The sequence below is a fragment of the Parasteatoda tepidariorum genome, chromosome 7 (assembly GCF_982258835.1).
Source record: "Parasteatoda tepidariorum strain Cologne lab strain chromosome 7, Ptep-v5.0, whole genome shotgun sequence".
NCBI classification, from domain to species: domain Eukaryota; kingdom Metazoa; phylum Arthropoda; class Arachnida; order Araneae; family Theridiidae; genus Parasteatoda; species Parasteatoda tepidariorum.
Window position 1 is genome coordinate 87,735,980 of NC_141761.1, and position 22,956 is coordinate 87,758,935.

The 22,956-nt window shown below is 30.0% G+C and overlaps 1 protein-coding gene across 7 annotated transcripts in view; it reads right to left on the bottom strand.

Moving 5' to 3' along the window:
- The window catches only part of LOC107439667 (uncharacterized), a 392,882-nt gene that overhangs the window by 310,379 nt on the left and 59,547 nt on the right, over window positions 1–22,956 (bottom strand). For all 7 annotated transcript variants that reach the window (XM_087168223.1, XM_087168215.1, XM_087168217.1 and 4 more), the window contains 12 exons: window positions 21,796–21,915; window positions 17,332–17,523; window positions 17,014–17,178; window positions 15,344–15,457; window positions 15,134–15,256; window positions 11,848–12,039; window positions 8,227–8,388; window positions 6,092–6,268; window positions 4,081–4,206; window positions 2,547–2,735; window positions 2,296–2,472; window positions 153–302 (listed from right to left, as the gene is read on the bottom strand). In XM_087168223.1, coding sequence (XP_087024349.1) covers window positions 153–302; window positions 2,296–2,472; window positions 2,547–2,735; window positions 4,081–4,206; window positions 6,092–6,268; window positions 8,227–8,388; window positions 11,848–12,039; window positions 15,134–15,256; window positions 15,344–15,457; window positions 17,014–17,178; window positions 17,332–17,523; window positions 21,796–21,915 — 1,887 coding nt within the window. The remainder of the gene's footprint in view (window positions 1–152; window positions 303–2,295; window positions 2,473–2,546; window positions 2,736–4,080; window positions 4,207–6,091; window positions 6,269–8,226; window positions 8,389–11,847; window positions 12,040–15,133; window positions 15,257–15,343; window positions 15,458–17,013; window positions 17,179–17,331; window positions 17,524–21,795; window positions 21,916–22,956) is intronic.

Here is a 22,956-nt window from a genome sequence, read left to right on the forward strand (position 1 = left end):
AAAGCTTTTCCAAACTTACTTATTTTACTAAAATATCAAAATTTTTATTTAAGAACCCGTGTTTTCCATCAGAATTTAAAATTCTGATGGGAATCACTTGAAATTTTGGGACATCCTGCGCATGATAACATTTCGAACATATTTCTACATACCAAATGCATATCCCTGAAAAAGATGCAGAGTTGATTGTGTTGCTCCAGCCTGTATTTGAATTCTTCCCATGCTTTATCAAACGTTTGCTTTCTAGTTGAGAGAAATGAGGAAATCTTTTCTCTGTCCAAGACAGCAGCTGTTGGCGGTTCCTAAACATTCATTTTTAAGTGTATTAAAATACAACTGTATTTTTTTAAATTTAAATTGAAATAATAGCTGAATGAATAGACAAGTAAGAACATAAGTATCGTCACGCAATTATATAACTTATAAATATTGAACATAAGTTATGAAATTCAAAATAAATCGAAAAGAAATTATCTGGAACAAATATAATTATACCATCATTATTATTATGTAATTGAATGTTATGGATAGTTAAAAAGAATAGTCAAAGTGATTATTAACTAAACCCTTTCATACGAAATCTTTGATAAAGTATTTATTTTTTATGTTACATGGACGTAGCTCAAGAGTCCTGCTGAAACCTATATATATATATATATATATATATATATATAGATAGATAGATAGATAGATAGATAGATAGATAGATAGATAGATAGATAGATAGATAGATAAGTTTAGAAATTCTGTAAAAATTTACTTATTAATCCCCTTAAAATATCATACATAGTGCAATTTTTTTTTAGTTTTTCTGTCACTCAACTGAAATTTTTTAATATATATATATATATATATATATATATATATATATATATATCAGAATTCAGAAATTCTGTAAAAAATAATAGTTTACATCGTACCCCACCCCGAATATTGTCACAGAGTTACGTGCCTCTCATATTACGTCTGGTAAAATTGCACCTCAGAAATCTGAGTTGTTTTTATGCTTTGATTTCATAAATAACAGCATAAAAAAATTTTTTTACTTAAGCATGCATGTTTTGCAGAACAAAATCAAATATTGGAGCACTTTATTTTCAAATGCACGATAAAAAAAATATGAAAAGTAATTTCAAAGGCGTTTTTCATGATGATTTTTACATAATATTTACACTGTTAGAATTTTCATTCTAAAATTATGGTAAAAGAACCAGCAGCAGTCTGTCCATCCAATTAACCATAAATTTACAATTAAGAACATTTTTTTTCCTTTACGGTCGTGAAACCGTTTACAACAAGTATGGTTAAAAAACCGTAAATACATTACAATACGGTTTCTTAAACATTTATAACTAGTATGGTTTTAAAATGAAATTTAACTGGACAGAGGAGATAATTCAGAGATAATTCGTAAAAAAGAAATTTAACTGGACATAGGAGATAATTCAGAGATAATTTGTAAAAAAGAAATTTAACTGGACATAGGAGATAATTCCGAGATAATTTGTAAAAAGAAATTTAACTGGACATAGGAGATAATTCAGAGATAATTTGTAAAAAAGAAATTTAACTGGACATAGGAGATAATTCGGAGATAATTTGTAAAAAAGAAATTTAACTGGACATAGGAGATAATTCAGAGATAATTTGTAAAAAAATAAATTTAACTGGACATAGGAGATAATTCAGAGATAATTTGTAAAAACGAAATTTAACTGGACATAAGAGATAATTCAGCAGCTTTATTGTTTTAGCATCTATGTGTGAATGAGAGTACCGTATTCTAATAGCCCATGGTCACAAATTGGGGAGTGCAGGACATTGGAAAATCTCCCTGTGTTGAACGGAATGGAGGAAATATTGTTATATCAACACTGCGACTCGAACCAAATTTCTGTGAGGCATAAGATAAACAGATTAGCCCTTTTAGTTACCCAACTGCAAGAAACTAAGTGGCGTTATTAGGTGGGTTTAGTCAGTGCGATACAATTCTAGTTGTTTAACAGTGTTTACATGAAAGAAGTTAACAAATTTTTTTCTCACAGTAAACAGTTTTAATGTTATCTTATTTATAATTATTTGACTCCTCTGATTGAATATGATAAAATAACTATTAAATACATTGTTATTTAAGCATTTTCCCCAGACATTTCTAACAATGTAATTGAAGTACGGATAGAAGTGCACATTATTTAACTGACTCTTGTTAGTGGGCTGCAGTTTAGGGACTTATAGAGCATTTAAATTAACATAAATGATAAATAATGAAAGAAAAATTAAAGATTTTAAACTTACAGCTTCATTTATCTTATTGATGAGCTGCTGTGCTTCGGTTTGACTAAATTTAAAAAGTTCTGAAACTGTTGGACGACTAGCTTCGTGATCATGGATCAACACATCCATTTTAGAGACATCATTAGGCAGAGAAGTCATTCTGAATTGAGATTCTTGCATTTCTATCAATTTTTCTAACTGTTATAAAAATAAATTCATAAGTTATGCGCAACAAAGAAAGATCAGTAGATAAAAAACACACAAAACAGTACCTCTTCATAATTTTTGAAGAAAGCTGTCATCATTGACACTAATACTTGGTAATCTGTTAATCGTTTCTGCAGAAGTTGGCCGGTTTCTTTGAGTTTTTTGACTAATTCATCTTTTTCTCGTTGAGAGCCTTCTTTTGGTTTAGCGGTCTCGCATTTCTTCGTACAATTCTCTACTTCTCTTTGCACAGACTGAATGGGAGAAAAAATGCATGCATGTTTAAATATAAATGTGGGATATTGCTTGATTAAAAAAACGCTTCAAAAATGTCTAGCTTGGAAAAAACAATCGACATATTTCAAGCGCTCAAAAATATGCACCCATTTCCAGGACTTGTCAAACAAGTGACTTGAGACATCAATCGTGAAGTTGCCAACAAAAAATGGAAAATAAAGGTGAAAAATAAAACTAGAAAAACCGCTGTAGCTGAGAGAGAATAAAAACAAACATAAAAAAAAAATACAGAATAAAAAAAAGCATTGTAGCCGAGAGAGGAAAATCAGCTTAAAGTGCATTTCAAAGCGATATGGAGATGCGTCCCTTCGATTTTAGCTCCTCACCAATTCTCCATAGGGCGTGGAAATGCTTCTTACCCTAATTTGTCCCTTTTAGCCACAGTGGGTTTTCTTGCTCTGTTTTTTCATGTTTATTTTCATTCCTTCATGGCTACTGATGTTTTCCTAGTTTAATTTCCTACCTTTAGTTTTCCGTTGGCAAATTTAGGTTCTATTTCTTCACATGTGCTGAACCCCCCCCCCCCCATTTAAAACATTGTTAACTGTTATTTCCAATCTAAATAAAAAGTGATTTGAAATACAAAACGTCAACTCACTGATTTCATTACAAAAAATCTCAAGAATAAAATATCTGAAAAAATATTAAAAGAAATATATTCGTTAATATTATAATCGAATGTTTTTCAAAATTTTATATAAAGATAAGTTTTAAATGTTACCTTAAATCACCGAATTTTTAATGTAACTGTTTTCTTTTAAAGTAACGCATATTTAGACGTAACTAGCAATTAATTAATTTAAATTATTATATCTATTGAACCTCATAAAAATTTGACATATTCTGTAAAAACTAAACCTTCTAGTGCATAAAGAACAATTTAACGAATTCACACGTTTTTTGAAATTCCAGAGTACATTTAACTTTGATTTTAAAAAATATATATTTGTTGCAGAAGATGCATTTTTTAATAAAAAAAACCCAACAATACTAAAAATGATTCCTTGATGTAGTTGGATTTTTGTTTTGCCTGTATGTATGCTAATAAAAGTTAATGAAAATAATTTTTAATACATTTGAAATAAATGATATACTTTTGGCTAAACAAATTTTGAGTAATAAACTTAATTAATTAGATTCTAACTAAATATTGAGTTACATTTTTTCTTTTTTTATTGTCATATTTAAAGCAAATGTTTTAAACACTGACATAAAAACAACAACAAAAAATTATTAGAATATTAAATTTTGTTGCCAACAATATTCTATGAATAATATATACCCCTCTTAGAAAAAGCTTACCTTTATTTTAGGCAAAATATCTAAAGAACTTTTTTCTAGATATGGCACGATTGATTCGGCTTTATACAATTCGTGGGGTATTACAGGAAATATCTTAGTTTCGATATCTTGAGACGACCTGAGAACCTGATTAAAGAAAAAAGAATGTCTTTATTTTTTTCAACAAAAGTTACTATTACAATGAGTTCTTTATGATGAAAAAAAATTATTAAAATACAATATAAATTGATGAAATTGATAATTTTTATTCGAATTCATACTAAACTAAAGCTATTTCATAGTTAAAACCGGAATAAACGTTTTGTCCGATCAAAATAAATTATTTTTAGTATTGGTTAAATTTCAAACAAATTCCTATGGGGGCACTCACTGTATAAAGCTCCTTACCTCAGTTTGGTATGTACTGAGAACCCATCTCTATGGTGGTTACAGCAGCAGACTGCAGATACAAAAGCCCTAGGTTCTATTTCAACTGATGCCGAAAAACATCCCATTCGCACTTGTTGAACATTAGTTACCATGGACGACAAACCCGTAATTCTCTCATTCCTCAACAGATGGCAGCATTACACTAAAAAAATTTTCTTTTTTTTCTTTTCTTTCGAAGGCCCTTTAATCTCATGAAATGATGCTTTTTTTCGTGCAAATAATACTATTTATACGCATAACTTATGAGAGTTTGCAACAGTTAATTATGACTGTTAGGTCAAGTTGAGCTTATCTTTTACCAGTGCCATCTATGTTTATTCTGATAATGGCATAAAACGTCAACAAGGAGAAAAGCTACAGTTTTAAGAAATTGAAAACCGTTTGTGGCCTATTTTTTATATTTTAAATACTTCAAAAATTTGCAAAAAAAAATTAAGCATTGATTTTGATAATTTTCAGCTAGATGAAAAAAATGTCACCAAATTGGGGATTTTTAAAAAAGTTTAATAATTTTAAAAATATTTTAGTTGTCTGGTCTAAAGCTCAGATTATTATTTTTTTTTTCTGATTTATTTAAAATGGCATATGTAGTTTAAAATTATAGCTTTGCTTCAAGTTTGAGGCTTTACTTTGTTAACTTTTTTTTTAATTTTCCTTGGGGAAAGAGCTTCAAAAAAACCATATTAACCTCTTTCGGTGGTTTACCTTGATTCGCCAAATAAACTGCCCGATCTTTAAACAGCATTAAGTCCTGAACTTAGATAACTTTTACGAGCAGAAAATTAACTTACGATCAGTGGCCAGAAATAACGAGGAAACAATTACGGGATACCTGTATTTTCATGGTCATGGTAGCTTTACAGGCATAAATTTATTTTTACATTTAGTTACTGAAACACTTTTTGACGGTCACTGACAGTGTTCTAGACCTGAAATTTTTAGAGCGTATTAAAAAGTGCATTTAATTAAATTCAGTTAAGATTTAAATGTATAGTTCATAATACGAATTTATGACATAACAGTAATTTTTAATTCCTTTAGGAAGATGGAATGAATTCTAAAATCAATCATTGAAAAATGCATGGATAAATCCAACACACTTTCAGTATGCTTTAAATTTGCTTTCTCGTAAACGAAAACAAGATATGATAAACATTTCAGTACCTTGTTAGAGTCTTTAATAACTTACGATCAGTGGCCAGATATAACGAGGAAACTATTACGGGATACCTGTATTTTTATGGTCGTGGTAGTTTTACAGGTATAAATTTATTTTTACAGTCAGTTACTGAAACACTTTTTGACGGTCACTGACCGTGTTCTGGATTTGAAATTTTTAGAGCGTATTAAAAAGTGCATTTAATTAAATTCAGTTAAGATTTTAATGTATAGTTCATAATAAGAATTTATGACATAACAGTAATTTTTTATTCCTGTAAGAAGATGGAATGAATTCTAAAATCAAAAATGCAATAAAAAAATTCTAAATTGAAAAATGCATGGATAAATCCAACACTCTTTCAGTATGCTTTAAATTTGCTTTCTCGTAAACGAAAATAAGGTATGGTAAACATCTCAGTACCTTGTTAGAGTCTTTAATAATTTGTTCCCACTGTATTAGAGTTTCTTTCGTGGCGCTTATTTCATTCTGCAAATTCAGCCACTGCGTATCCAATGATACCTTTCTCAGTTCTAATCGACTGAGAATGTCCTCAACAGTTGAACAAGGTAACGACATATTTAAAAACATATCATCAACCTGAAATGAAAATTAACTACATTTCAGTGGTTATAGCGAAATTGCTAAATGCTAATACTAAATATTAAATTGCAGCATTACTAACATTTACTTACAGAATTTCTTCGAAACATTACGTTCTCACTCAAAATCTATCACATCACACAAAATTATTCATCATTAGTTTAGAGAGGACTCAGTAAAATAATTTAAACATTTTTAACAGTTTAAAAGCAGAATCTAGAAAGGATTAAACAAATAACTTTGAATTTGAAAAAAAATTACTGTTATGATAAGTATTTCGGGACAATAAATTATAAAAATTGAATGGGGAAAAAAATGTTAGTGTGTTTTTAACAATGTTCCATTTTTAAAACACTGGTGTTTTGACGGGTGCTTTTTTTTTACTGAAGGTGGTAACGAACCCTTCAGCTGTGAATCGGCAAATGTTTCGGATTGGAACAAAATTGCCTCTACTTAGATATACGAGAAATTGTCATACATCATTTTTGAAAATGCATTAATAATTTACCTTTTGTAAAGCATGAAACAATCATACATTAACGAGATATTTTACATATTCTCCAGGAATAGTTAATAAAATATGTCAGTTAGAGCAGAATGCATGAGTACACAGTAAAGGACATTTTTGCAAAATTATTTCTAGGATTTTCAATTTTATTGGATCATCTTTATATCTTTCTTAGCCGACTATAACCTCTTTTTTATATTTTGATTGCACTTTACCCAAGGAATTGATTTCCCATTGAATGAATGGAACATAGAATGAAACTAAAGGCTTATACAGACATAGAATGAAACTAAAGGCTTATTTTATTCTATGCTTTCTTTAACTGTCATCAGGCAATAAAAGGTATTTTCGAAGACTGAAATTACTTTCTAAGAAAGCCATTGCTGCTTGTCTCTTAGACATGGGGAGGAGAGCAAGCAAAATTTGTGAATAAAGGCATACTTTTTGTTAACTGGTTCTTTGATGTTTCAACTCAATTATTGTCAAATAATACATGAAAAACATCCCCTGTAAGCTACCATTATCTCAGAATGAATTTATTTCTCGATATTTCCAACGAAAGAGAAAAATAATGAATGTGAATGAGTGCATACTACTATCTAAGTACTGCAATGATCTCTGTCACTCTGTTGTTACCAGCAAATTCAAGTTATCGCTCCTTCCGAAAAAAAGTAAAGCCTGAACTATTTCAACATCACTGTTCAATTAGTCAAATAATTAAGTGTACACAATATAACTGAAAGATGAATGTCTAAAAATCGAACTTTTGAAGCCTCAATGTTCAAAAAGTGGAACATTAGTTTCTGAACGAATATTTTAACTTTTTTTATTTGTCAAATTCAAAATTTTAAAATAAATTTTTAATTTTATGCCTTACAGATTATTATATTTTTTTAAAAGCGCATTTATAGTGTAGCCATCTTATGAAAATAAGATATCTTATGAAAATAAGATTTTTCGTAAATCTTATAGTTTTGGCAAACTATATAGATAAGTTATACTAAGTTCATAAAAAATCACTTATTTATGGAAACGGGATCAAATTAAATGCAAAAAAAATAATTCATATTGCAAATTTAAAAAAAAAAAAAATTTCATCGGGACTTTCATAACACTTTAAATTCAAACTCAAAGACCATCTTCCTTTATTGGAACAATGGTAGGTAAACAGTTAATAAAATCTGTCTATGATAAGTATTTCCAGAAAATTATATCAGCACAAAGTTTGTTTTTTTTCATAAACTTCTATGCCAGAAAAAATGGTTATCCAAGTTCATCGCAATTGACGAGTGGCATTTCGGGAACTTTTAATAAATCACGAAGATGGTTCAAATAATATTTTTAAATGCAAAAGAAGACGAATAAAATTCGATTTTATAAACAAAAGATAACTTTTTTCGCTTTGCTTTCCATATGCTTAGAAAAATAAGACTATAAATTCTTTTACTTTTCGAGCATCTTGCAAAAAGTTCCTTTCATTATTATTCATCTGTAATAATTCCTGCCGAAGTCCAAGTTGCTTTTCTTCAACATTTCGGAACTTCGATGGTTCTGGAGCGTCCATCGCTTGCTTAACAAGAGTCTCCAACTCATCCATTTCTTTGGAAACCTATCATATGAACGTAACAATTATCTATATTATAATGCAACTAATAAAATAAAAGATAATACAGTGAAAAATCACTACTAATAACTTTTGTTCTAATAATAGGATTTTCCAAACGTAAGGTTCAATCTAATAGTCCAAAAGGTTGACCTCAAATATGCCAATTAATTAGTGCAAACGTTGTTTTAACCCACTGACGGTTCTGCACATAAAAAGTCGTATTTTAACTTGCGGTCTTCTCCGAATAGCCACCGAGGGTGTGCGGTATTGGTCCTCGTTAAACTGTTAACTTCCGTTAACCTCGTTAAACTACCGTAAAGTGCTCGACTTCGTGTACAGGTCGTCGGGCTACCGAAGCAGGGGTGCCATCCCCTCTGCAGAGGATCAAAATCATGATGGCATGTCTTCGGATCATCCTCAGGGATGTTTCCCAGACCGTCGCCAATAGCCCATTGTGCAGCTCTAGTGCGACATAAATGAACTACAACAACAATCTTCGAATAGCTAAACCAGTTTTTCAATGTTATTAGATAGGGAAATAGTGTACTGAGATGAAACATTTTCCCAATTTTGCCCATTTGCTAAACCGCTAGTTATAAAATTAGACATGAAAACGGATTTCGTGAAAATTCTCCTTTTTTTCCCCAGATGGATTAGGATTTTTGATCCTCGAAATACCAGTCGCTACCTGGAAAATATGCAGAAATAAAGATCACTTTTGACAGTTCTGCAATCCTTGACCTGTCTTTCGTTACTACTGATGATAATTTCGTCACGAAATTACGTGATTTGTGACGAAACGCGAACTCTCAAATATATTAACCCTTCGCATCACCGCGTTGCATATCTGCAACATACATGAAAATTCAATCCGATAATGAGCTGGATTTACCTATAAAATCGAACCAAATTCAGGTAAAGAAAATATTGCAAACTCGGGGGAACCAAGCCTTGGTTCAGCTACCAATATTATAATGCGTTTAGCAACAATTGTTTCACAACATAATTGCAGGATATACAATTTTTTTACAACAATCCCCTTGATTGTATATTTGGCTAAGGAGGGATTGAAAAATGTGGTGTGAGACTTTGTTACCATAAAAACAACAATTTCAAAATTTTTCACATGAAGTTTTAAATATATTTGAATTTTTGTGATATTTTTCTTGATATTGGAGATGTTCAACAAATACTTTTTATCAATAAATTTTTAATTTTAAGATCTTAATTTTTTCATTATTTTTTACACGCTTAATATGATGTATTCTAACATCCGCGTAAATATTTCTTAAAGCAGAGTTGTTGAGTTACAAAGGGTTAGGAAAAGCATCATTGCAGTGTATGATGGAAGATTGTTTACAAGAATTACGAAACCTGAGTAGAGACTAGACGATCGAAACTAGAATGGCGAAATATTTCTTTACTTTTGACGACATTCGATCGTTTTTAAAAAAAGTAACAAAGTAGTTATTTCGTCGCTCTGACGAAATGTTCGCTCGCAGCATATACCAGGAAACGGTTTCGTCAAAAACGAAGAAAATTTCTTGTAGCTTAAGAATCCATTTTTTACAGTGTGGTTTCGATAGATCAGCCAGAAGAGAAGTCGAAAGTTTGGGGAGCTTAATGTAAATTACACTTTTTTGCCCTATTTTACAATATCTTGGGAATTTTTTAGAGAATCGAATATGTTTGCTACACAGTAATTAAAAATTTGCGTATTCAAAGACAACTCCATGAAAAAATAATTTTTAACGATTATTTATTATATTACCCATTGGCAAAATGGGTCTTGATTTGGATTTGAGGGCCTGCCCAAACTTTTTAATTGTGTTCATGAGTAATAGTAAACAGTGCGCATCCGTCGTCATTGCATGCGTTGCTATGGCGACCGCTGCTGTTTTTTCTTTTCACTAGCAGGCATTTTTAATGTATTTACATAATAATAATCTAAAGTATGTTTATATTCTTTTTATTATTAACGTATAATTACTGGCTTGATGGTGATTTCAATATAAATGTGAATGCTGAAGCTGAAGAAGACGTTTTGAAACACGTACATCGGCAGGATTTGAAGACCAATCCGACGACAAACATCAATGGAGACAGTTTTTTCAACCCATGATTTGAAATGTTCAACGGAGTCAATCCAGAAAGAAAAAGCATTTGACCAATGGGTAACCAGTAATCGTAATAAGAATTAGTTTTAGTTTTATTTATTTATTTATTTGTTTTGTTATTTTATTCAACAGCCGTGAAAATGTTTTGAATTGGATGATATACAAATGTTAACTCCATTTTGACATTATATAATTTGTCTGTTATGTTAATCTGTATAGCCCCTTAATAACCTTTAACGTAAAGCAACCCCCCCCCCTTAAAAATTGTTCTTTTTCGTTGACCACATAATCTACCACGTTCCCTATTTTAATTTCTCATCTTATTGAATTTTTTCATACTAGTTTAACATTAAATAAGAATATACCTTCAAATTACTAAAGCGGTAAGATATTACTTGATTAAAGAACTCCATTCGATTAAAAAAATATACAGATGGGAGTAACAGTCGACATGTTTCAAGCGCTTAAAAATAGGCACCCATTTTCAAGACTTGCCAGACACGAATGAGAAGAAACAAAAGTGATTTGAAATATAAAACGTAAAGTAGCCAGATAAGTATGGAAAATAAAATTAGAAAAAACTGATGTCCCTTGTTAAGGGCATTAATTCCTCACAAGCGCTCCGTAGCGCATGGAAATGCACTTTAAGCTGATTTTCTCCTCTCGGCCACAGTGGTTTTTCGTTTTTTTTCTTTTTTTAATGTTTATTTATATTTTTTCTCGGCTAAATGGGCTACAGGTGGCGTAAAGCAGAACTTTATGGCAACACTCGTATGCTTTCACTATAGCGTGGGGAGAGTCATAGGAGAAGGAAGTACGTTAGTATCTGTCTTGTTTTTTCAAATAGATAAAAAAAACTTTTAAGTAAGGAAACTATATGGAACTAAAAACTACATCGAACAAAGCTCTAAAAGAAAGCATTGATAAAATTTAAATAAAATATTTTTGTCAATTAAATAAGAAAAAATATTAAGAAAGAAGAAAATACCGTTGTGCATTTTCTATACAACGAAAAGGAGGAGGAGAGGGAAAGGGAGAGATCTTCTCCCCAGATGGCGTATTCGAGCGTTGCGATCTTGAATAAAATTGAGTTTGGCTATAAATGAGAGCCTATTTTTGAGCACTTGAAACATGTCGACTAATATTTCCAATCTGTATATTTCTGAAACGAATAAAGCTTTTTATTAAGTAATTAAATAAGTGTATTTGTCTTTTAAAGGCAAACTCACTACAATGACAACTCCATCTGCCACTGTAAATTGTTGTTGTAACGGATTTTTACTGCATTATATTTTATAAATACTTAATAGAAGGAAAAAAAATTATATAAGAGCATTTTATGTACCTTAACGGAGAGTTTGAGGAAGGCTAAGTATCTTTGAGCAATCAATATTCTTTTCTCCAGGTCTGTTCTCAACTGTGAGAACTGCTGTTTCAGATTCTCAGACTTGCTGTGGACTACTTCTGCTTCTTCGCCTCCATTGCGAACTAAATTCGGAACAGTTCTTAAAAGTGCTTCCACTTCCATCATTTTCATCTGAGTAAAAAAATCATGAATTACACTTCATAGTAATAGAACCAAGAGGTTTAAAATAAAATCAATCTTCTTTTAATACACTTTATTTTATAATCAGAAAATAAGTTTTGGAAAAAACTAATATAATATAATATAATATAATATAATATATTAAAAACTAATATATTATAATATAATATATTAAAAACTAATATATACATAATATAAATATAATATAAAATTACTTTCGAATAAGTAAAACATTTTTTACAAAAATAATAAAGAATGTTTAATTTAGACTGTTGCCTTTAAACACTTCAGCATTTATTAAAATTTAAATAAAATAATTCATACGCTAAGTTCATTATATATATATATAAGCAATTCCACAAATAAACGCCACTTAGGCGGCCAAAAAAAAATAAAAATTTTTTTGGGGGGCACACTATTTCTACATGAATTTTCTTCTTCTTTACACCCTAAAAAGGCAAGAAAAAATCGTGAACATGGAATTTTTTCTTTGTGACATACTTTAAATGTGACATACTCTTTCTGACATACTCAGATAAATCTGAGCCATTTATTCAGATAAAACGATTTTTACATGAATATAATATTATTATAATGTCTCTCTAACATGTATTTACAGAGATTTCGTACTATAAGATTATATTTTAGTATAAAAAACAAAAATAAAAAAATTTAATCAAAGTTCCTAAATTGAAAAAATCGGGAAAAATTTAAAATTGGTATTTTGTCATTTAAAGTATGTCACAAAGAAAAAATTTCATGTTTAATATTTTTCTTGCTTTTTCAGGGTGCAAAAAAGAAGAAAATTCATGTAGAAATAGCATCCCCCCCCCAAAAAAAAAACCATTTATTTTCTGTTTGGCCGCCTAATTTACGTTTATTTGCAGAATTGCTCAAATCGTCGCTTTGAAACTAACCGTAGTAAATCGAAAAATGAGATATTTGGGTCATTTTGTGTAAAAAAAAATCACCATTTTAGAGAAACAAAGTGTTATCTTCATAGTTCCATAAAATTAATTTAGAGAGCAGACAAATCGTTATCGCATTGGCGCGATCAGCATTAGCGCGGATAGTTAGAAATTGCTCTCCTGAAAAACTTGCTTTTTTGAGTTACGACGGTTTAGTTTCAAAGCGACGATATGAGCAATTCTATAAATAAACGCCAATTTTTATACTAAAATATAATATTATAGTATGAAATAATACATTTATACAAATACATTTTAAGAGTATAATAATATTATATTTATGTAAAAATCGTTTTATCTGAGTAAATGGCTCAGATTTATCTGAGTATGTCAGAAAGAGTATGTCACATTTAAAGTATGTCACAAAGAAAAAATTTCATGTTCACGATTTTTTCTTTCCTTTTTAGGGTTTAAAAAAGAAGAAAATTCATGTAAAAATAGTGTGCCCCCCAAAATTTTGTAAATTTTTTTTTGGCCGCCTAATTGGCGTTTACTTGTAGAATTGCTCATATATATATATATATATATATATATATATATATATATATATATATATATATATATATATATATATATATATATATATATATATATATATATATATATATATATATATATATATATATATATATATATATATATATATATATATATATATATATATATATATATATATATATATATATATATATATATATATATATATATATATATATATATATATATATATATATATATATATATATATATATATATATATATATATATATACACTATCTACCAATAAGTATTTGGACACCTATGAAAATGACAATATCTGCGGTTATGAGATACAACACGCCCTCCGCCGGTATATATCGCGTAGGGAACAACATCGGCATTAGTCCCATGCAAGATGCCTACTGCACTATTCTGGATGACAATGTGCTTCCCACGCTGTGGCAGTTTTACAGGGTGGACCCCTGTAAATTCCAGGACGCAATGCCAGCTGTCATGTTGCGAGGTTCACCAAGGCTTGGTATGGTGCCAATGGGGTTAATCAACGGACTGGCCTGCCCAGACCCCGGACCTGAGCTCTATCGAGAACCTCTGAGACGAGTTGGATTGCCGTATTAAGGGGTGTACTACCCGTCCAAAATCGGTCAAGGAACTTACATGTCTTCTCCAGTCCGAGTGGAAGAAAATACCACTAGCCGTCACAGAAGGACTTGTGGAAAATATGCCGCGGTGGGTTCACGCTGTAATTGCCTCTTGAGTCGATCTACTAACTATTGATTATGAATAAAGTTTGTTTTTCTTTTCAATCACACGCGTCCAAATACTTATTGGCAGATAGTGTATATATATATATATATATATATATATATATATATATATATATATATATATATATATATATATATATATATATATATATATATATATATATATATATATATATATATATAGGCTATCTTATAACTAAAATGACTACTATTGTTTCAAGACAGCATCGAATAGCTTACAAATAAGATCAGTACTGTATTTTTGAAGTAAATAACAAAGTAAATATAAGGGGAAAGCAATAAAGCCATGTATTTTTAGTCCCATGGGCAAATGCCAGAACTATCCTATAGAAAGAAATTTAGCATAAAATTTAGAATAACAGAGCATTTAATGCTTTCTATATAACTAGATCATTTGGCTGCAGCGACGTGCATAACGTACTCGGAAGGAAATTTTTAAAAACATGATAAATCTCCATAGAGAGTAAAATTGCTAAGCTTTTTTTTAATTAAAAAAACTGGATCTTAAATAAAATGCTCAGATTGAACTAAAAACGCCCATCTTTCTTCAAGAGATGTAAGTTATGCCTCAAGAGATGGTGAAACTTGGATTAAACCAATAACAATGTCTTAACTAGTAGTGAATTAGTTACTTTAAATAAAAGAAAATACTGTCATCAACTTTGAAATTTGGCCTTAAGCCATCGATTTCTAGTTCGTTATCAATTTCTAATGGTTTTCTTAACAACTTAACACATAACAGTGGCTTTCATAACAACTTTCTTAGCAGTTTGAAAATAGTTTTATTCCCACCGAATATAAATTTCTAGAGAGTAAATTAATTCTGCCTACACGTAAGTCTTGCTGCAGGGTTTCATGTTGGTCAACAAATGTCTTAGCTGTTGTTTGAGTTGAACCCATGTCACGACTTCTTTGGACGAAGAATTGTCCGTTATTAGAAAACCATTTCATAAGCTGAAAAAGAATATCAAAAATAATAAAAATATTTTTATTCTAATGAGGTTATGAAGTTTGAACACAAATTACAAAAGTCAGACGCACCTCATCGTATTTCTCGCAAAACTTTTTGAAAGCTTGATTTTTTTCGGATGACGCAGATTCTTTAGCTTTACAAACATCGGATAATTTTCTCTTTTTTCTCTCCAGTTCTTCGACCTTTAATAAAATTTACTTATAAGTATGCATATAATTATTGCATAATGTATGACCAGAATGGTTAATGAAATTTACTTATAAGTATGCATATAATTATTGCATAATGTATGACCAGAATGGTTAATGAAATTTACTTATAAGTATGCATATAATTATTGCATAATGTATGATTAGAATGGTTAATAAAATTACTTAAAAGTATGCATTCTATTGTATAACGTATGATTAGAATAGTTAATAAAGTTTACTTATAAGAATGCATATAATTATTGCACAATGTATGATTAGAATAGTTAATAAAGTTTACTTATAAGTATGCATATAATTATTGCATAATGTATTACTAGAATGGCTAATAAAATTTACTTATAAGTATGCATATTATTGTATAATGTATGATTAGAATGGTTAATTAAGTTTACTTATAAGTATGCATATAATCATTGCATAATGTATGATTAGAATGGTCAAAAAATTGCTTATAAGTATACATATAATCATTGCATAATGTATGATTAAAATGGTTAATAACATTTACTTATAAGTATGCATATAATTATTGCATAATGTATGATTAGAATGGTTAATAAAATTTCCTTATAAGTATGCATATAATTATTGCATGATGTATGATTAGAATGGTTACTTACTTTGATGCGAATCCAATAACCTGAGTATGCAAAAAAGAAGAAGAAAAAATGATGACATGTAAAGCGCTACAAAAGCACAGAAACTTGAATGTGACACATTCTAGTAGCTAAACTCAGTTTAATATCAAAAACTTTAATTACCTCTTCATAATTTTTAAAAGGCATAAACAATTTGAAAAGAAGCAACTAATGCTTTTCCAGTTATTTCTTTCTAAGTCGTGTTATATTCCAATTACTTATTTTTATTGCTTATTTTAATATACATACTTACAAAAGTCTTAAAAAAGTCCGGCACCCTCTGATTTGCCGAATGCCTGTGACTATAATGAAAGTGGTGTTCAGATATTGTGAAGTGCGTACTGAGTTCGTACTGTCCTTGAAAAAATTTAAAGAGGTAACAAATTAATAAGTGAAGCAGATAAAATTTCCCGTTTTAACTATTGCTTCCAACTTGAAATGTTATGAATGTGAATTTTAAACTATTAAAAAGCGCATCGATGGCTATTTTTAAGAACTGTATAATATATATCTATATATATGCATAAGTAAATACAAAAAACAATGTATATTTAGCATTTTTCATGAAGCTTGGTATTTTTCACTTGATTTTTTTAATTTTCGAATATTTTAATTTTATTTTTGGTTCTCCTCATACTATTGTATTGATAAAATTTGCTTTGGCTATATTAATACAATGTTAGAAAGCACTACTTTGAGGATATAATCGTGTGAGCTGGAAACAAGTTTACATCTTTTCATTGTTTTATTTTCTGGCTTTAAAAAAATGATTTTTTTTTCTTAAGTTTTTTTTTCTTATTCTCTTTTAAGAATGCTTTTCCTTTTTTCCTTTGCATTTTTATCTTGGATACCATAACTTTTACCTTAGAAAACCATAAATTTGTTCACCTTTCGAGCAATTCCTTGCACACCAGGTTCAGTCATGCCGACCGTATTTAAAATCTGCCGACCAGTCTGAATAGCTGAATTCACAGAATCTTCCACAGTTGAGAACAAAACCGGTGAATCGCTTGTCGATAACTGAATTTCGATTTGATCCAGTTTCGTTTGAGCCTGCAAACGATAAACACAAACTTATTTGTAGCACGAAATTTAAACAGTTAAAATCGCTTTCATACAATTCAAAAATACTAAAGTTAAGATTCCCCCCCCCCATTTTTTTGGGAGGGGGGAATAACTATCGCGGCGTAAAACAAAATTCCTTACCGTCTGCGCTTTTGTGAAGAAATTGACAGAATCAGCCAATAGTTGCCTGCGCTGATCTAGAGAGGACAATAACTCAGCGCATTCAGACAGAAGTAGGTAGGCTCTACTTCTCAACTCTTCACCGGCATAATTCCCTTTTTGGTGTAAATCTTCAGCCGTTTTGACGAGTTTCAGGAAATATTCTTGTTTTTCCTAAGGAAATGGAATTCAATTACATTGAGTTCTTAAAAACGTGTGTGTACAGTGCATAAAAATAGAATACGGGGTGGTTAAAATTACATTGACGATAGTCAGTGTTTTCTAGCCCGATTTTTACTGGAGTGATTCGCATGAAACTATCCAACTATACCAACTCGATGGGTATCATTGGACTCCCAGGTGGTGGGAAGAGCTGAAACTTTGAAATCTTTAATAAGAAAACCCTATTTTTTTACTGCAGATTTCTATTCACCAAAAAAAAAATATTTAACCAGTAAATTGATACATTTTGCTTCACAGATGACGCTGTAACTGGGGAAAATTAAAGTAGGGTACAAACTGCTGAAAATGGGGGTAGATCGGGACCCATCAGATAGAGAAAAAAAAGAGGGGGAATGTTCACGTGTTTTTTCAAATTTCTCAAAAAATTTGAAAAATTGATGTATGTATTTTTTTTATTGTTTTATTCTGATATAGGTCTCAAGATTTGCTATTTTAAACAGTCAGTATCCTATTTTGATTTTATCTGATGCAGCGCCATCTGTGAAGTGAAATAATTTTAATTTTCTTATTGCTTACAAATCAGCAATAAGAAATAGGGGTTGTTATGTAAGATATGAAAGTTACACCCATTCTGCCCCCAGAGTTTTTCGAGTGGAAGATCGAGTTTGGTATCATTAGATTGTTTTTAAAAAATATTGAATGCGTCTATTTTCACTGTTTTGATCCGATGAATATTTCTTGCCATATTTGACCCCTTCCAATATTTTTTTTTACACCCTGTATTTTATTTAGGTTAAAGTTACATATTGAAAAATGTTTGTTAGATATTTTTCTAAACGATGGCGATTACTCCTAAAACAATATACAAATAATGCATGTATGCAAACTGTATGCACAACGTTCATTGACATGGTAATGCACACAGAGCACGTAAGGATGCGCAAATAAACAAAATAGTCTGTTATTTAAATGAATTTAAAGTTGTTACCTTTCTTTGTATTGCGTTTTAGAGCCACTCGATGGCGAAACTCCGGGCCGAGGATCTATCTTATTAATATATATCAATTAGTTCGATATATATCTGTTAAGTAGAACTAGAGCTGAGAGCCTCGCAATACCATTATTTTAATTTTAACTTCCCGAGTTTAAAAAAATAATAATAGCTAGAACATTTAAAGAGAGACACAAAGGTAAAATCACCCCCCCCCCCAAAAAAAATCATAATTTGGCACAATTTAGAATACTTTGTGTACATCTCTTTAATTTAGGGACTTATTTCTTATCAAATCCAAAATTAGAAGTTAAAACACATTACATTAAATGTCAATCTTGAACGCAGTTAGACTTTATATTTTAAAAGCGCTCTGAAATCATAAAATATCTTTACTTTTAAAATCTTACGGCTCATCCTCACCGAGTAATTATTCTCGGAGAGAACCGATCTTTCAAGTTTTTGATTTGTCAAAATTTAGTAATCCTCAAGACACAACAGAGGGCGACACAATCGTCATTTTTGTGAAAAATGGACATAAACCATTCTTCCCCCTTAAGTCTTCAATTCTGAACGGGGGACAATATTCTGGGGCTTATTATCACTTTTTTTTTCTTTCCCTTCTCCAAATAGCACCTTTTTTTTCCCACGTGAAATTAAATTTTCACAAATAGCAAAAAAAAACTAAATAAAAAAAAATAAAAAGATATTGCACTAAATACCATATACTGCTATATTTTTAATATTACACTGTAAAAAATTCATGATCAAATTACGAAACTCGGGCACCCTGGGTGCCGGTACATTTTACCGTAAAATCTATTTTACTGGAACATTTTACGGAACGAAAAATCTGAACTACCGTAATTTTTGCAGTAATAATTACTGTAAAATCACTGAATCACTTCAATTGAATAAATATTACTGAAAAATGAAGGTATAATACTTTACGGTAAAAATGGATTTTACGAATGAGGCATCCAAATTGCGGGTACTTTAGCGGGTTCTTATTCTTATAACCGATACACTGTAATTTGATCCAGGAAATTTTTACATTATAGTAATTATAATAATACCCAGACATTCTAGAAAGGCCACTAAACTCAGCAACCAAGAACAGTAGGTTCTACATGCTAATTTCACTAAAAATAACATAATATTAAGTTATTTGAATAATTATTATTCACGTGGTCGAAACACCTTGAGCGGTTTTCCCTGAATTTCGCAAGAGTTGGTTGTAGGCCGGGAGCAACAATACTGGCCACGAGACACTCGACCTCGCCCTAAACTCCCACTCACTTTAAGGCTTTACAAAATGATGAATTCGCATGTGATGTAAAATCATTTTTATTAATGGAAACGAAACAAAACTTTCGAGTATTAAGTAAAGAAAATGGGATTCTAGAAGTGTTTTATTAGTCGCATAACTTTAAAATATTTTAGATTTTCTTGTTTACTTGAATTGAAGAAAAAAAAAGATTTATTTTGAAATTTTAAAATATTTTAATGATAGAGGGAGGAAGAGTTAAAAATGTTTCTGATCAGAAATTATTAAATATGTATAAACGTTGATTTTTATTGATTATGAATATTAAACATGAATAAAGGAACAATTATGAATAAACGATTTCCTAGCTCATAACCGACCTAACAAAACATTGAATAACGGTAGGTCTCAAAAAATGTCATTGCCATTAATTACGACAAATACGAAAAATGACTAAACAATAAATAAAAAAACCTAAGAATAGAATCGACTAAGCCCACCCTAATCAAAATTTTCCATCCAATTTTCTAGTTATGTACACTGAAAAACTCATATTACGGTAAAAAGTATTTTCACTCTTTACCGTAAAATTCATTTTTACCGTTAAGTTTAACAGAACAAAAAATATGATATTCATATTTTTTACGACAATAGTCATTATAAAAATACTGAATCACTGTAAAAAGAACGGTATAAAATTTTATTGCAAAAATGGATTTTATTATAAAATTGATTTTACCGATGTTGCATTCAGGATGCGAGTACTTTTTACCGTAATTATATCCGGAATTTTTTTCAGCGTAGAGAGAAAAAAAATATTGCATTGTATTGCAAAAATATTGTTGTGATATCGTACAGGGCACTGATTATTTAGACTGATCGTGACTTTAACACAACAATGAAACGGAACAAAAAATCGTACAAATTAAAAAAGGAAGAAAAAAAAGGCACTACCTTAAAAAGCTGATAAAAGATTTAAAATTCAATTAATGACTTCTATGATATCAGATTAAATTGATTTGTATACTCAAGTTCTATGTTGTTTCCTTTTTCTTTTTTGCTTTATTTAATCGTTGAACCATCTAAATTGCTTAAAGGGATGCAAATATTAAATTAATTAATTATGAAATACATCGATTTCCAAGAACACTTCACAATTTTTAAACCCCCATCTGGTGAATTTAAAAATACAGACAAATTTTCGTTTAGAAAAAAATGGCGGCAGAGGAATAACGTGTTTTTTTCACTGATCCGGTTAATTGAAGAATTATGTTCATCAGTGTCCGGATAAACAACACTGATTTGTACACGTGAATATTCGTAACCCCTAAGGGAAAGGGTAAATTTAGCTAAATTAAATTTAAATTAGTTTAGTTAAATTTACACGAAAATTTTATTAATTCACCTAACTTAAAATAAGCGTTAAAAATATTGATAATAATACGTAAATTGTATGGATAAAATACGTTTGTATTTTGGTTAAAATAACGTAAAATGTACGTTATTTTAATAAAAATAAGCGTTAAAAACACGTAAATATTCATGGTGAAAAAAACGAATTTATAGAACCAAAAATAAACGTAAATAGTTTGGTGAAAAAAAACGTAAAAAATACGTTAAAAAAGAAACCTGCTTGGTTAAAATAACGTGAAAAATTGGTTACGAAATTCACCTTAGTCAAAATAAGGGCAAAAATCGGTCATTTTTACGTTAAAAACAACCCAAATATTAACGTTTTTTTAACTAATTCGAGACTACCACTTGAAACGGAAATAAAACGTTTCGAAAAAACGTTATTTTGCTCTAAACCTTGTGGCATTTTAACGTTATTTTCACGTAATTAATACTTATCTCTGCTGCATGTGTTGTGTTTCTATGCAAAGAGAGAGCACGCAAGATTTTAGCCTACAATAAATTCGACAATTCACAAAAACGTACTAAGAAACGTTTCATGGTAATAAAATAAAATATAGTTTTTGATGTAATAAAGTAGTTTATACTTTACCTTAAACTCACTCTCTATTTTATAATGCTCGTGTAAAAGTATCTCGGCATTTGCTGAAGAATCGCCCAGATTCCCGTGGCTGATTAAAAGCATTCCTCTTGTCCTTAACCAATTTTCGCCCTAAAACAAAAAGTGTACAAATTATAAAATCAAATTTTGAAAAACTACAGTCCCTGCCCAAATTATTAGACGCACTATAAGATTATATGTAAATATGTAAAATCTTAATTATCAGGTGATACTATACAGCTTTATTATTTTTACCCAACTGAAACCGGTTTGCACTTTTTTACGCTCGTCTATCGATGGGTTAAATTGGACGATACATAATATAAATTCGACGATTGGATAAATTTGACGATATATTATATAAATATAGAATATTTATTATATCAGGTATAATATTAGTATATTATAATAATTAGGCCAAACTATTCGACGCACTGTAGTGTTTTAATAATGACATGATTTGCACGAATTTATATGTAATACTTTTATATTTAAACATGTATGTAATGGGTTTTTATGCAGGATATTTTTTATATACATCCCATTTATATTTATTTTTAACGTATTGCATTATAATGTTAACCAATTGATACACGAACGTAAACGAGTGTAAACCGGTTTCAGTAGCTTAAAAACAATAATGCCGTATAGTATCACCTGATAATTCAGATTTTACATAAAAATTATAGCGTGTCTTATAATTTGGCCACGGACTGTAAATTTAAACTTTTGGTCTAAAAACATAACAATAACACTGAATAAATAATTTTATTTTTATTTATTTATTTAATCTTTCAGGGGTTTTGTCTTTTAAGAAGGGCGGGGTGGAGCCACTGCCCTCCCTTCAATTTACTCACCAACTTCTACAATTGCTAGCAATCATTTTTTTTTCAACAAAAGAAAGATAGTATTCAATTGGATGCACGCAAGCGACGTCACATGTGGGTCAGCCAATCAAGTTCGAAATACAAACGTATCGTTGCTTGCAGGCATTTAATTAAATCTGATTCGAAAATTAATTCTGCGTGATAATAAACCCAAGTCTTAAAGCTGTAACGTTAAAACGCCGAGAACAACCACGTGATTAGACACAACCATGTGATTAGTTGCAAGTATCCAATTAAAAGATCCCGAAATATTTTATTTTATCAA